We start from the raw sequence: 15,246 nt of genomic DNA, 5'->3' as shown, positions 1-15,246 counted from the left end.
TTGTTTGTAAGAATAATCAGTTTATGATATAGCATTTTAATTCATTCTAGAGCTCCAGTGGTTATGTGTGCCTGGTCATTGCAGAGACAATTAGAAAAGAAATGGAGGTTGGGTTTACCTGTCAAAGTAAGCTGTTCATGAGATTCCTAGGCAGTGTCTCCATGACCAGCAAGTGGCCCATGGTTTGCCTGGGAAGGCTTCTTGAACAGTTACGTGTTATACGATTGTTTTGATCATTTACTCATTCATTCACTCAAAAATATTTGTTGTGGTTTCACCAGTGCCAAGCACATTACCAGGTACTGGTGATACGGCAGGGAAAAAAATAGTTAAAGCCCTTTGCCACCGCAAAATAATTGTAGATAGTGATCAGTGCTATGAAGACAATACAGCAATATAGTGTAATAGTACAGGGATGGGGTGGCTACTCTAGATTTCCTGGTCCAGGACAGCATCTAAAAAGGTGATACTGGAGCTGAGACCTGAATGTTAATGAGTCTTGCATTCCAAGATGTGAGGGTAAGAGCTCTAAGGCAGACCAGCAAAGCACAAGCCTTAAGGCATGAACAAGATCAGCTTATTTGGGGAACAGAAAGCAAGCCAGCGTGGCTGGAAGGTGGCATGAATCAAGCTTGAAAGGGAGAGAGGGGCCAAAGCATGTAGGAATTTGTGTGCTATGAACTTTGTTCTAGGGGTTATAGGAAGCTATTGAAGGATTTTTAAATGGGGCACTGATATAATCTATTGCACGTTTTTGAACTGTTACTCTGAATACAGTTTGAATAACAGGCAATAGTGCGTTAAGATTAGAAGTAGGAAGACTAGTCAAGAAGCAACTCCAGTAGTTCAAGCAGGAGATGGTGGCAGCAGTGGAGAAGACGAATGGACACACATGGGAGAGGTCGTGCAGGGTGAGTCAATAGGGCATGCTGTTGGACTTAGTGGGATAGGGAGACGGTGCTGCTAAGGTTTTGAGCACCATGCTTGGCACATAGAATGCGTTCTTATTCATGATAGCTGTTACTGTCTTTATTTTTTTAATGGCCTGTACACTAAGAGAACAAACTTGAGAAGGAATCTTAGCCCACTGGAATGACAGCATGGTACCTAGAGTGTACAGGTGACAACAGTGTTAACTCTTCTAGTTTTTTGTTAATAGATAGCAGTTTTAGAGGAAATGGGTGTTACAGGTATGGTGATGTATTCAGGAGCCAGAAACTGACTTCCAGTCGATCTCCCTCTACCATCAACTCATTGTATGACTTTTAGTCTCTCTTAGTTTTGGTTTCTTCACATGATGTTATTAAATAACTACAAAATGTTTTGAGCATTTACTGTGTGATAGGTACTATGTCAAGCTCTTTATATATCTGCCAAGTACTTCATATACATTAATCTCATTTAATCCTTCCAGCAGCTCTCCCTGGTAGGTACTACATTGTCCACTATTTCCAAGTATGATCACCGACCTCAAAATCTCACAGCTAGTAAGTGGCAGAGCTGTGATTCAACCCCAGGTGTTTCGAACTCCTAGGTCCATATTCATAACCTGCTGCCCTATGAAAAGTAGCACTAGGACATTATGGATTGGTATACTTCCAACTTCCTACAACTTCAATTGAAGGTCATCATCATGGGACTGCCAGAGTTACTGAGAACTGTTTTCTCTGTGTGTGTGTGCGCGCGTGCCCGTACGTTTTGTGTCTTTGCCTCTGTGTGTGTGTGTATCTGCCTTGCTTGCTCACTCTCACACACACACATGTGCATGCACACAAACATGGTGTGAGTCTCTATTCAGACAGAGATTAGAAATCAGTGTCAAGTATATTTATTTATTGATCCTTTCTCTTTTTTTTCTTTGGTAACTTGTGAGATACAGCAACTGAGGCAACAGGAAATTTGAAGTCCAGCATTTTACTAAATCTTATCTTATGTTTAAGATTTCTATGGAAGGAAACTGCTTGAGAGAGATTTGGTTTCCATTATACACATGCCAAGAGAAGATGAGGAAACTGGGTCAGGTGGATTTCCTGAAGGTACGGGAAGCAGGGAAGGCAAATCCTTGGGCTAATTTCTGCTTCTAACTCTCCACCCCTTGAAATTGCGTGGGCCCTAATAGAGGGTGTGGGAAAGGTTCCTTTCAGACCTCATCACAGGAGATCGCCAGTGATAGAAAATCCAGCAACACTGGGGGAAGGAAAGGGAGGTTGGGGAAGGTCAATGTAAGGGCAAAGAAAAGGAAAAACCTGGCCCCAGGGCCAACAGGAGACTGAGTAACGTAGAAGTTATTTTAAAGAGATGGAACAGATAGACACATGCATGCATATATATGCACATACTGTATCCCATGCCAGGTCATCTCCCTGCAGTCACTTTGAAATTGCCCTGCTATTGGCAAGGGTGTGGGGAAAATGGGCATTCCTGTGCCAATGTGAGTAATGACTGTAAATCAACATAAGATTTCTGGAGGGTAGTATCAAATGCCTCTAAAACCATATCTCTTGTGTCCTTTGGAGAATATCTGATTTTAGGTCTGGGGAGGAAATAGACAGCTAAGCCTGAAGGCTCTGTAGTGCTAGAAAGTAGGGAAGTGCTCAAAAACAGAAAACCGGTATTGATGGGGATATGTCAATGGAACATAGCCAGCTAACAGAGCTTTCAAAGGCCAAAGCTGAGCAGTTTGAGCAACAGAATAGTAATATTGGATTATAACCCAAAGAATAAAATAAACATCCATGAGTCCATACTGATATAAATGATCAAATAAATAAATGAAGAAGAGACAAAGCTCATGTTCGAAAGTATTTCACATAATGTATGTAGATATTCCACCCTCAAGGAGAGGGAACATAACTTCTCACTCTTTTAAGTATAGGCGACTCGTAGTGACTTCCTTCCAAAGAATACACTGTGGGAATGGGAAAAAAGAGTAGCCATACCATAGAAAAACCTGACAAGCAATACCTCAGCCAGGTGGTCAAGGCCACCTTCAACAGTGCTGTCATATTGATACTATCAACCCTTGATATGATGTAATGATAATGGCACTTTACCTCTGTAATTTTCGTTCCAAAAGCCCATAACTATGGCCTAATTGTGAGAAAAACATCAGACAACTTCCGATTGAGGGACATTCTGCAAAATACCTGATGACCACCCCTCAAAACTGTCCTCACCATCACAAACAAGAAAAGTCTAAGAAACCATCACAGCCAGGAGGAGCCTATGGAGACTTAATGATGAAATGTGGTATACTGAGTGAAATCTGGTGCAGAAAAAGGACTTTAGGGAAAAACTAAGGAAATCTCAAAATATGAACTTTAGTATGAAGGTATCAGTATTGGTTCTGTGAACCTGAAATATCTGAGGCAGGTCTCAGACAATTTAAAAAGTTTATTTTGCCAAGGTTAAGGACACACCCATGACACAGCCTCAGAAGGTCCTGATGACATGTCCCCAAAGTGGTCGGGGCACAGCTTGGTTTTATACATTTTAGGGAGACATTAGATGTCCATCGGTATATGTAAGATATACATTGGTGTGATCCAGAAAGGCAGGACAACTCAAAGTGGGGAGGGGGGCTTCCAGGTCATAAGTAGATAAAGGACAAATGGTTGCATTCTTTTGGGTTTCTGATTAGCTTTCCACTGAATCAAAGGAAGCAATTGGATATGCATTTGTCTCACGTGAGCCGAGGGATGACTTTGAGTGTTGTCTGTCCTTTGTGAGGGAGGTATGTAGCTTTTTAATCTTTGTAGCCATCTTATTTAGGAACAAAATGGGGGACAAGTTTGCCACGGTTCCCAGCTTGACTTTTCCCTTTGGCTTAGTGATTTTGGGGTCCCCAAATTTATTTTCCTTTCATAGTTCATTGGCAACGAATATACCATGCAAATATAAGATGTTCATAGTAGGGGAGACTAAGTATGGGAATCCTCTGTACTATCTTTGTAATTTTTTGGTAAATCTAAAGCTGTTCTAAAAATTAAAGCTTATAAAACAAATGCAAACAAGGCTTTTGACCCAGAAGGAAACTCCAGGGAATTTTTCTTTGGAAATAACTAAGGATGATTCATCCACAATGATGTGTGTCACAGAGATGTGGATAATAGTGAAAAGGTAGAAATAATTTAAATGCCCAATATTAGGTATGATAAATCCATACAAATCAATCATGATCATAATCTTATAGAAATATATTTCTTGATATGACATTCATGATTGATAGCTGAGTGGAAAAAGCAGACTGTGAAGAAGGCTGTCAAGTATGAGCTGATTTTGTAAAAGATATTTATTTTTATATATGTATAGAAGGTGTATGGGGAAATATATTTCACTGTGATAATGGTGATTATCCCTGGTGGTAACATAATGGAATTTTTTTTCTTTTTTATGGAACCAATACTTGTTTGTTACAGAAAGTAAAAAGCAACAAAAAAGCAAAAGTTACTCTTTGAATTTAAAAAAAAAAAAAGCTGTAAATGATTCTACTCTAAATTCAGCAGCAGTAAAGGACTAAAGAAGGAAATTCTGAGAGCAGATGGGACACTGGCACGCTACAAGCCTGCCTGTTACTTCCGTTCAGTCACCTCCCTGTTGCAAGGCACTGCCTGGGCAGGCCTGCTGGCTCCTTTTAATCTTCCATAGAAGTAGGCCATCCCCACACAGGCCCTGCCAAGTGCAAGAAAGGTAGCCACCTATAAAAACAGTAAATAGGCTGCAAAGTGCATGGAGATCAATTCAGACTTGGCACTGTGGTCAGTGCCAAGGAGGAAGTAGACAGCTAAGCCTGAAGGCTCTGTAGTGCTAGAAAGTAGGGAAGTGCTCAAAAATAAACAAAAAACAGAAAACCCGTTTTGATGGGGATATGTCAGTAGAACATAGGAGCCAACTAACAGAGCTTTCAAAGGCCAAAGCTGAGCAGTTTCAGCAACAAAATAGTAATACTGGATTATAACCCAAAGAATAAAATAAATATCCATGAGTCCATACTGATATAAATGATCAAATAAATAAATGAAGAAGAAGAAACAAAACTCATGTTCGGAAAGTATTTCACATAATGTGTGTAGATATTCCACCCTCAAGGAGAGGGAACATAACTCCTCACTCTTTAAGTAAAGTATAGGAGTGTGGGCCTGAGGTCATGCGGGAGACCCAAGGCAAGGCTCTCTCAGAGGTCCCTAAATAGGTGTGGAGAGACAGAGTCAGCTGTGAGGGCTGAGACAAATTCAGGTCTGTATTTCTTCTTTTTCTTCTATAGTAATCCTACTCATCTCTGGCATTTTTTCATCTTAAAAAAGCACTTGCTTGTATCTTCCATCTCCTCATGGTAAGTGTTAATATCCCATTTTTTCAGGTGAAAACATTTTGCCTCAGAAAACTTAAATGGCCACTACTTATCAGCTGGGTAACTAGGGATCAGAAAAGACAGGCTCATCTCTTACCCAAGGTCAGTTCATTTCTCGGGGTTCTAGAGTCTGATTGCTTAACCTAGGTCTATTATTTACAAGTCATGTACCTTAAGCAGGTCTTGCAGCCTCTCTGGGCCTCATTTTTCTCATCTGTAGAATGGAGATCATACCAGAAGCTATCGGTGAGTTTATGTATATAGATTTCTTAGCACAGTTTGTGGAACATTAAGTAAGCCCTCTGTGAATAGTGGCCATTACTGAAAGAGAGAAGGCTCATGGGATAAAGTAGAATGCAAACTAGAGAGAGAAGAGCCCTTGCCCTTGTGGTCTGAGAAGGAATTGCAGTGAGGCTAGAGCCAAGTCAAACTTTAAGGTCCATGATGAAATAAACAATCATGGGACTTTTGCTCATGGCAGACCTTACTCTTGGGTCTACACTAGGTAATGATCAGGCAGTACTGTGTCCGGAATTTATTCCTTCCGGTGGGTTCTTGGTATCACTGACTTCAAGAATGAAGCCGCGGACCTTTGTGGTGTTACTGCTCTTAAAGGTGGTGTGTCCGGAGTTTGTTCCTTCATATGTTCAGATGTGTCCAGAGTTTCTTCCTTCCAGTGGGTTCATGGTCTCGCTGACTTCAAGAATGAAGCCGCAGACCTTCGCGGCGAGTATTACAGCTCTTAAAGGTGGTGTGGACCCAAAGAGTGAGCAGCAGCAAGATTAGATAGGATAGAGGGGGGCACAGGAAGCAAAGAGAGACAGTTGTATAAATGAGAGCAAATTAATTAGCTCAGCAAGTCTGTATGTTGGAGAGAAGCTTTATTAGTTTTTGTCTGGTTTGGAGTTTTCCTAAATTTTGCGTAAAATGCAAGACATCCTAATTTCCCAGATAAGGATACTGGGTCCTAGAGTCACACAGCAGAACCAGGACTAGAACTCTAGTATTTTCATCATGTTTTTCTCGGTTAGCCCAAAATAGACCCAAGGACGTTTTACTTTATTTTGTAAAGTTCAGATCCTTTAAAGCACAGTAACCTTATTTTCAGTTCAGGCTGTTGGGGCAGGTGAGTGTGGGACAGAGGGGACAAAGAAGGCAACTCTGCTCTGTCTAGTAAAGAAAGGTCCCTGGATCCGATTGTGTAGTCCATCTCTCCAGCAGTGCTGATCGCATATTTACTGCAACTAGGCAACCACTTCCTCAGATACTGAAAGCATGAGACTTCCCAATCAGCTCCTTGTACAATGCCCAGGCAGTGTAATTTTTGGAGAATATTAAATCTATCTTTTTGAATTTCAGCTGAATCTAGCCTTCCTCCCTTGTCAATAACTCTTAATTTCTCCATCCTCCTGAGTTAAATAATCCTTTTACAGCAATAATCAATTAATAAATAACTAAGAACTCAGAAGGCGTGAGTGATACCAAGTCACATTAAGTTGTACTATATACTTAGGAAAAGAAACTGTTAAACTTGCAAAGTCAGAATGCCTGCTACCTGATTTATTAACTCCCCCTTTATACCCCTACAATCTGGGGACAGAAGCCAAAAAGCTGAGCTGCCTATGTATACAGCCTAACTAAAAAATTGTCAGTGAAACACTGTAAAATGATTATGATAAAATATGATCATTTTATCAGCAGGTGTTTAGGGTCTGAACGTGGGGCTTATGGCATGCCCTCTGACATTTCAGTTTCACAGGCATCACATCAGACAGTGAGCCCAGCTCAGAGAAGGGATACAGCATTCTGCTGACTGGGATGCCTTAGTCTCATTCTGTCACCCCAACCCCTACCCACAACCAAGAAAGTGTTAAATTTCACACCATCCTCCTGGTCAGAATTTAGGAGCTCCCAGTTCCTTTAGCTAAACATTTTTGTTTTACATCCCCTAAAAGAAAATTTAAAAGTATGTGCCTTTTTGCACATTTTTAAATTAATTCCTGAAATCATATATCAAGTGTTAATAGTTGCTAAGGGTGTGATCACTGACATATTGTGTAGTTTATATGAGTTTTTATATATATTTTTGTCAAAACTTTGGCACTGTTAGTTTAGCTTATTAAATTTACAAGCAAGGTACACTATATAATCTAATTGGCAAAGCCAGTTCTGTTGGTCAAACCATCCAGCCAGATCAGACTTGCTTTCTGTCAGATTAAGTCTGATTTCGTTTTTTTCAATACCAATAAACATTAGCACACACCTCATGATAACCATCTCACTTTTGAATTTGAAGTGTTAGATTGATGGATAGATAGATAAAACACACAGCCTTGCCAAGAGTTTCCTGCCTAAATGAAAAAAGAGATTGTCTCCTTTACTATTGCTTGCCATTCTCTCATAGGACTCCTCTAAGGGAGACATTCTAAAATTGTTACATGCTAAGATTCAGAAGGGTGAGAGTAGCATTTCTGCAGAAGTGTGGGACTATGGTGATCTGGAAAGTGGGAGTGGCTGAAACAAGAACCTTATAGAGCACAGGCATGTTTCTGAGGAGATAAGTTTTAGGAAGCAGTATATATGGAAGTTAAGGATTTGGACATTAATTTTCATAAAATTACCCAGGCCCAAATACTTCCTGGAAGGTAATTACATACCACAAGGGTATCGGTACCCCAGTTTTAAGGCCACCACTTTTAGATACAGCAATACCCTCAAACTAGATCAGTGACTGAGCTAAGGCCGGTTAACTAAACTTCACTCCGTATTTTTTCTCCCCAGTGTTTGCAGGCATGACTTTTCTCGAGACCTGCCACCTAGAAGGGTCAGAGTGATACTCAGCCTTTCTAGTTAATACCTGTATTTCATTAGGTCTGGGTTGTCATTTACAAAACTCTCCAAGTGAGCAAAGCAGGATACTGTTGCTTTCCAGATATTTGAAGGGTATTTGGGGATAGGAACACACTTGTTCTGGAATGTAATGTTTCAGCTGCCAGAACTAGGAACATTGGAGGGAAAGGCAGGAGGAGGCAGGTTTTTATTCAGGATAAGAAGGAAGGTGGGTTGAGGAAGGTTAACATTTTTTATCATTTGTATTGCATAAAATACATAAAGCTTTCACAGTAACCCTGGAAGATAGCATTTCGACGAAACTGAGATTCAGAGAGGTTAGTGACTTAAGATCCCACCGTTTATTAGTTCATAACAGGGATTTGAACCTAGTTCAGTCTGGTGACATCAGAGTAATTATGTAATGCTGACTCTCTCATTGGCATTACCTGCTATAGAATGGGCTGTCTGCCTAACACCCTTAGTTTATTAAAAAAAAAAAAAAAAAAAAAAAAGTGAAACAGCCATTAACATCTGAGTCCCATTCCGGCTGTAAGTCTAAATGTGACTGGTAGGTGTTTCAGAGGAGCGTGGTAAGTGGCTGAGGTAGAAGGCTCTATTACTTCCCTTGCAGAAAGTGAAGACTTTTATAGACTATTTAAGATAAAAAATCTCATGAACAGTCAGGCATGGTAGCTCATGCCTATAATCCCAGCACCTCGGGAGACTGGGGCAGGTGGATCACAAGGTCAGGAGTTCAAGGCCAACATGGTGAAACCCCATCTCTACTAAAAATACAAAAATTAGCTGGGTGTGGTGGCGTGCACCTGTAATCCCAGCTACTCAGGAGGCTGAGGCAGGAGAATCACTTGAACCCGAGAGGCGGAGATTACAGTGAGCCAAGATCACACCACTGCACTCCAGCCTGGGTGACAGAGCAAAATCAAAATAATAAATAAAAATAAATAAATAAATAAAATGATATAATCTCATGAACATAGACTAGCTTATATACAAAGTTTATATACAAAGTGAAGGAAGAACATTCAGGAGAGGAGATGATGCCTAACACTAATTATATTGTTGAACCCTCCAGGAGAGGTGACATAGAAGCTGAGCAAAGCTCTGTGTTACAGATTCAGTTATGATCCCTTTTCTTATTCATTATTGTGAGAAGTGGGTTATTATAAAAATAAGATGCTTTCTTTAAAGATGCTGTTCTGGGGGGGAAAAAAAAGGTCTCCCTCTCTCCCCTGAGCCTGTATCTCACCTACTAGGCTTTAAAGTCCTAGAGGGCAACTCCTGTGTTCATCTTATTCATTATTGTGCCCAGAATCATGACTGACACATGGTTGACAGTAAACAAATATTTAGCAAATGAAGTAATCAATAAATGATATGCCAGTATCCTAAGATCTCATGTTTTAAACTGTGAGATAAATTTCAGACCCAAGAACAGATCTTTTTTAAGTTAATGAGAAAAGATTTTATCAGTTCAGACTTCAGACCTTTTCCCCAAGCCACTCTCCAAATCTTATAGTAAAGAACCTGGCAACTGGAAAAGAGTTTATTTATAATTTGGTTATTCCCAATTTGGCAAGAGTTGTTGACTTCTTTGAAAATATGATGAAAAGTATGGCTTCTCTCAGACAAAGGAACACACAGATAAAATTCTGTATACAATTTCATTAGGTCCATGAACATTTAAACTATGTGTCTCAAGAATGCTAAAAAGTGAACTGCAGCTTAGGGCAGAGTCACCATGCTGCCCTCATATTTGAAATAAAACTGACAAGAGAACAATGAGAGCTTGCTTTGGATATAATACCAAGGGGGAGAATATGGCGCCAGTTCCAGCTCTGCCTTGATTCTGGTGAGAAGCTTTCATAAAAGACCCTTTGTTCCCTTTGGGACAGATGCCATTAAATACTGCTCCTTAATGACAGCCCACTGTCCAGCTCTTCCTGGCATGCATCCTTCATCCCATGATTGTATGACCAGCAGGAAAGGGGAGTGGAAACAAGGCAGATTTTGGAATGGTGAAGATTACTGGGTTGGTTCTTTTGGCTCCTAGCATACACTTACCTTAACTTGCAGGACCTGTTTCTTGAAATGTTTTTGCCTTTAGTGGAAGGTCTAGAAATCTGCTGCCTAGGATATTTTCCCTTAAGATCTTTCCCAAATGGATGCAAAGGAGCACAGCTTTTATATAGACATAGATAATCCCTTGTGAGATGAAAAATTTCTAGGTAATAGCTGGGAGCTGATGTTCTACAGGCCTTTTCCTTCTCTACCAGCTTGACCACTTCAGACTTTATCCAACTGAAACTAAACCTTGAGTTTTAAGGACACAGACCTTACTATGTGACCCTAGGATTTTACATGTCTCAGAGCTTCACGTTTTTCATCTGGAAAACGAGGGATAATAATAGCCCCTACATAATAGGAAGAATGGGTGAGTAACACACGTAACTCAGTGCCCCGGTCCACAGTAAGCACTTGATCAAGCTGGCTCTTGTTACTATTTTAAGGACAGTGACCTATGGAAGTGGATGGGGAGAAACTAGGCAAGTTTGCTACTTTTGCCTTTCTGAGTGTGCTCATTCCTGCTTTTTCAGGCTCTGCCTTCTCCTTGCCCCTGTCCCTGTACCAACAGTGTTCTCTCCCAGGTCCAAGCCAGAGGTGCTGTAACTCTGAGCAGCTGAGGTACTAGCCATGCCTCTGGGGCTTGACAACTCATTTTTTGGTCACTGAAACATCACTAACATCTGGAATAACCTGGCCAGGGCAGTAATGACTGACCAGTCCCTTCAACTGTGTCCATCCCTCCCTCCCTTTCTTCCTGTTGTTTGTATTTCACTTCCTTTTTAAAAACAATTATTTATTGAGCTCTTCCATGTGCCTAGTCCAGTGCTAGTGCTAGATATACATAGTTAATAAATAGTATTGCTATTCTTGTATGCTCTAGTCATGGGTAGAGAGAAGAGTAAATCGCAAACAAATTATGTAATGTGATAAGGCCTATGAGAGAAGTAAGAGAGAATCACCAGGGAGTCCTACTTAGTAGAGTACCTTCTCTGACGAGGTGGCATATGTCCCTATGGCATGAGTTGAAATCTTGGATTTTTTCCAAGTGCAAAATGCCATTGAGAGTGCAGATGATAGTAGCTTCTCCTTGTTTTTTCTCTCCTAACAATAAATGGCTTAAGGCTTAGAGGAAATCACACACCTGATTTTTACCAGCAATTTATTTTGCCAGTTAAGTTTAAAAGAATGATGACTCTCACCTGCTCCTTTAAATAGCTGCTCACTTAACCATATACCAGGTACTGTGCATTTTGTATGTATTCTCTTATTTAATCCTCTAGTAACTCAAGAAAGTAAGTTTTATCATCATCCCCCTATGGCCAGATAAATCAGAATTTAGAGAAACTAAGTAACTTGCCTTTGGCCATGTTGCTCAATCATGGTAGTTAAGACTTAAAATCCAGGTATGTCTGACATAAAGTCTGTGCTATCAACCAGTAGACTAGGTTGCCTCCCTTCTTGTGATACCTTAACTCACCTGGTTCTCCTTTTCCTTTGTAGTGGTGCCAGTGAAGAAGAGGACACATGAAGGCTTGCTACCCCCAGTGGAAAATCATCCCCTCCCCTTGTGTGTATGTGACAGTGTGTATGTAACGGCTTCTGATTTCTGTGAAAGCTGCTCAGCAACAAACGTACTTCCACCAGATGTGTCCCCAGATCCACAGCAGGCACATATCTCTCCAAGGGATGACCAGTTTTATGCTTACTGACTGTGTGCTTCTCATCCTCTGGTTGTGGTAGGTCAAGGAAAAGAGCCCATTTGATCCACCAGGAGCAATTAAGAAGGGTCCTTCAGGTAATCCCTCAGTGGCTGCTTTGAACTTACTCAGGAAAGTCAGCCCCCATAATATTGTGTTACCAAACAATATGGCTTTGTTAGGAAGGATCTGGAATAATCTTGAAGAGAAGTCAGAGTTTTCTCCCTGCCTATTAACAGAAACCCAATTTTGTTCATATTGAAACATGAAATAAATGAGAGCAAGGTAGGGCCACATTGACTCATGTGGGCAGTCCCTAAAAGTCCAGTTCTGCATTTGTGAAAATGTGGTGCCATGAATTAAGGTGGATGAGTGGAAAAAGGTGTTAAAGAGTTAAAGATTAGGAAGAGATATTTTTAGTATATGAAGTTATCCAGGACTTGAGATTCATAATTCAGTGCTGTGGAAATGAAAAAAAATGATTGAAGAGGTGGAACGGAAATGACCTTAGGGGGAAAAAAAAGGACCAAAGAAATCTGATTAAAAGTTGAAATCAGTAATTCTGAATTCAAATTGCTTGAATTTCCAAAATAGTCAGTAAAGGATCTAATAGAACCACAATTATTTGGGTGAATTCTGCAGGTTTTATGGGCTTGTCACAACATGAAGGGCTGGAATGTATATTACCAAACGGGAATTTTCATTGTAGGTTTTTGCTAGTCCTACCCCCATTTTAGCTTAATTTGTCTTAAATGCAATATGGGGAGAATTGATGCCACTCCATGTGTTCTGAATTCAGCTCATCTCCCAGCATAGAGATATAACCTCCTTTACCTCAGACCAGAACCCTTCTTCCTGTGGCACTCCCCACCCACAGACCTTCAGATCATCTCCCACACCCTGGATCTCGCTCTCCTCTTAGCAACAGAGACATGCCTGAGGTTGGACTTCCTTGCTTTTCTCTACTTCCAAATCACAATTTCTTACAACCAAGCTTTGTACTCCCGAGTAAGCAGGGATGTGCTAGGGGAATGTAAAACTGCAAACTTAAAAACCTGCATCTTCTTGAAGCATCAGTTTTACTTACCAAATGGTTTGGAGTCAGGAGATGACCTATTTTTATATAAAAGTTATATTATAGAATAAAATGTTCATACACATAGACTGTTAAGATAAAAAATAGGAATCTTGAAAGGTAATTATTTGCAAGTGGGTTATATGTTCACTCTCCTCTGCCTTTATGGTATTTTGGTGTTCACTTATGAAGAATACAACTGGAACCATATCCAAGCAGACTCTGGGTTGCTGCTAACCCAGGGGCTAGACTTCTAGTGCCTCTGAGGCAGAACTAAAGGAGCCTGCACCGGGGGAAATCCCTTTTCCTGCCTGCCTATGACCTGTGTACCTATTATAGGGCCAGCTGATTATTGTGCTTGCAGGATGGTTTTGAAACAGAAACAATACTTGTTTACTATAAGAGTCCTATTTATATTATTTTTCAGTCCTGTGAATGCTGTGAAATGATTTATTCCTTGAGGCCAGGAAGCTCCCAGGCATATATGCTTCTAGGTTAGGATTGTCCTAACTCACTAAAGATGCCAGGATATTGGGGCTGAGAGGAGTTTGAGATGTTAAAAAAAAAAAAAAAAAAAAAAGCATTTTTCTCTCAAACTGGTGGCCAAGAAATGGCTAAGACAATTTTGGTGCTTTAGCTGTCTCTGCAAAGACTGGAGAATTTGGCATACCATTAATTACAACCTCCAATCATATCCAACAAAACTACCCTAAAAGAAGGACCAGTGGCCACTCTTGAAAAAGTTTAAGTATCAGAAGATTAAAAAGATTTTAGGATTTGGAAGCTTGTATTGTCTTTCCCCAATAATCATTGTTTGATCTCCAAATAGTAGCCTTATATTAGCAATGGACAGATCATTGGTTCTCCATATCTGATCATATGTTATTACTTTGAATCAGTATTTGGGAAATTCAAGTATTTATGCAGTGGATATAAATGGAAATATAAAAATGTGTGCCAATCTGTCTCAGTAACTTATCTCTGATCCTCAAGGAAAGCACTTTTGCTGTTACTTAGAAAGGGTTTCAGAGTTGCTTTACAGACTCCTGCTGTCTTCAGCACCTGATAAAACTTTAACCAGGGAAGCATTAAACACAGTGCAGCAGCTTTTGCCCAGGCTCCTAAGTTCCTGCCGGCAGCATTTATCAATGTAAGAAACTAGGATGCTTCCTGCAGTGGCACCACCTTCCTATAGAGCTGGAGCATGCTGCTTGGCCTTAAGCCCCAGCATGATGAGGCTTCCCTCCTGCCACGTCAGTAAAACTTAGAAAGCTCAGAATTGTGTCTTGCCTGGCTGCAGGTTGCAGGGTTTGCTGAAACCCCTAAAGAGAAGTCACCAAGGGAGGCAGGTAATGAATGTTTCCAGAATCAGTCAGATACTCATAGCAATTTCTGGCTACCTTTCAAATGTTGAATTTCTGGATGCCGAGAGGGACTTTGATTTGATATCATTAAATCCAGGACAGTCCCAAGAAGTGCTTGGAGTCTCCGCTCTGACAGCCCAAGAAGGGAAATAACTTGTATTAAGGCACAACTATGAGCCAGGCCCTGAACTGTCTCTTAGATAATAAAACAGATGGGGAATGGAAGTCATTTGCTTCAAGTTACACAGCTAGGAAATACTCAAGCCAAATCTTGAACCCACCTCCCCCTAATTCTGTGGACAAGCACTTTGTACCACACACTGTGGTCCACCTAAAAACAGAAGGATAAAAAGGCTTCAGGTTTTCCCACTGTGCGCTGACCATCCCAATTTATGAATCTTTTTCAAAATGACAGTTATAGTTAGGGCTCAGAAATGGCATTGAGGTAGCCTTATTTCTCTCCTTTAGCCGATGCTTTAAGTACACATTGCTGACTTGAGCCCACCCCCAGGAGTTGGGAGAACATTTCCCTTTTCATGCCGTCTTCCATAAATAAAGTGTTTCTTGGCCTTCAAAGGTATAGAACTTTGCAGCAGTAGTAAAAGTGAAGGGTGTTCTGCTTTCTACTCAACTTTATTTGCAACTCTCTGCAGCTTCACTGCTGTAGAAAAGGAAATCTTCATATTTTAGTAAACTTAGCGGCCAGTGTGCTCTGTGAGGATGTGGCAATTCAAAGTCCAGTGAATCTGGACTCTCCTACTGATTCCTGGTTTGCGTGTGTTGGGTTAGTGTGACCTATATATAAATGACAAGTGTGATATGTGTGTATATGTATATACGTAC

The 15,246-nt window shown here is 40.6% G+C and overlaps 1 protein-coding gene across 6 annotated transcripts in view; it reads left to right on the top strand.

Annotated features, from left to right (window-relative positions):
* The window catches only part of LOC105471562 (tripartite motif containing 44), a 197,016-nt gene that overhangs the window by 120,691 nt on the left and 61,079 nt on the right, over positions 1 to 15,246 (top strand). The window contains exons 5-7 of one of the 6 annotated variants that reach the window (XR_011610684.1): positions 1,941 to 2,036; positions 3,641 to 3,733; positions 5,360 to 8,694. The exons of 1 other annotated variant lie outside the window; for it this stretch is intronic. Coding sequence is in view for 1 of the 5 variants with exons in the window: in XM_011724101.2 (XP_011722403.1) it covers positions 11,768 to 11,795 (28 nt within the window). In the remaining 4 variants the exon portion in view is untranslated. Of the gene's footprint in view, positions 1 to 1,940; positions 2,037 to 3,640; positions 8,695 to 11,767; positions 15,214 to 15,246 lie in introns of those variants that run through there. 4 more of the 6 variants (XR_981214.3, XR_011610685.1, XR_003015836.2 and 1 more) reach the window with 4 other exon arrangements.

Source organism: Macaca nemestrina, chromosome 12 (assembly GCF_043159975.1).
Source record: "Macaca nemestrina isolate mMacNem1 chromosome 12, mMacNem.hap1, whole genome shotgun sequence".
Taxonomy (NCBI): domain Eukaryota; kingdom Metazoa; phylum Chordata; class Mammalia; order Primates; family Cercopithecidae; genus Macaca; species Macaca nemestrina.
Note: the sequence above shows the minus strand (reverse complement) of the source record. Positions and strands in the feature narration are given on the sequence as shown.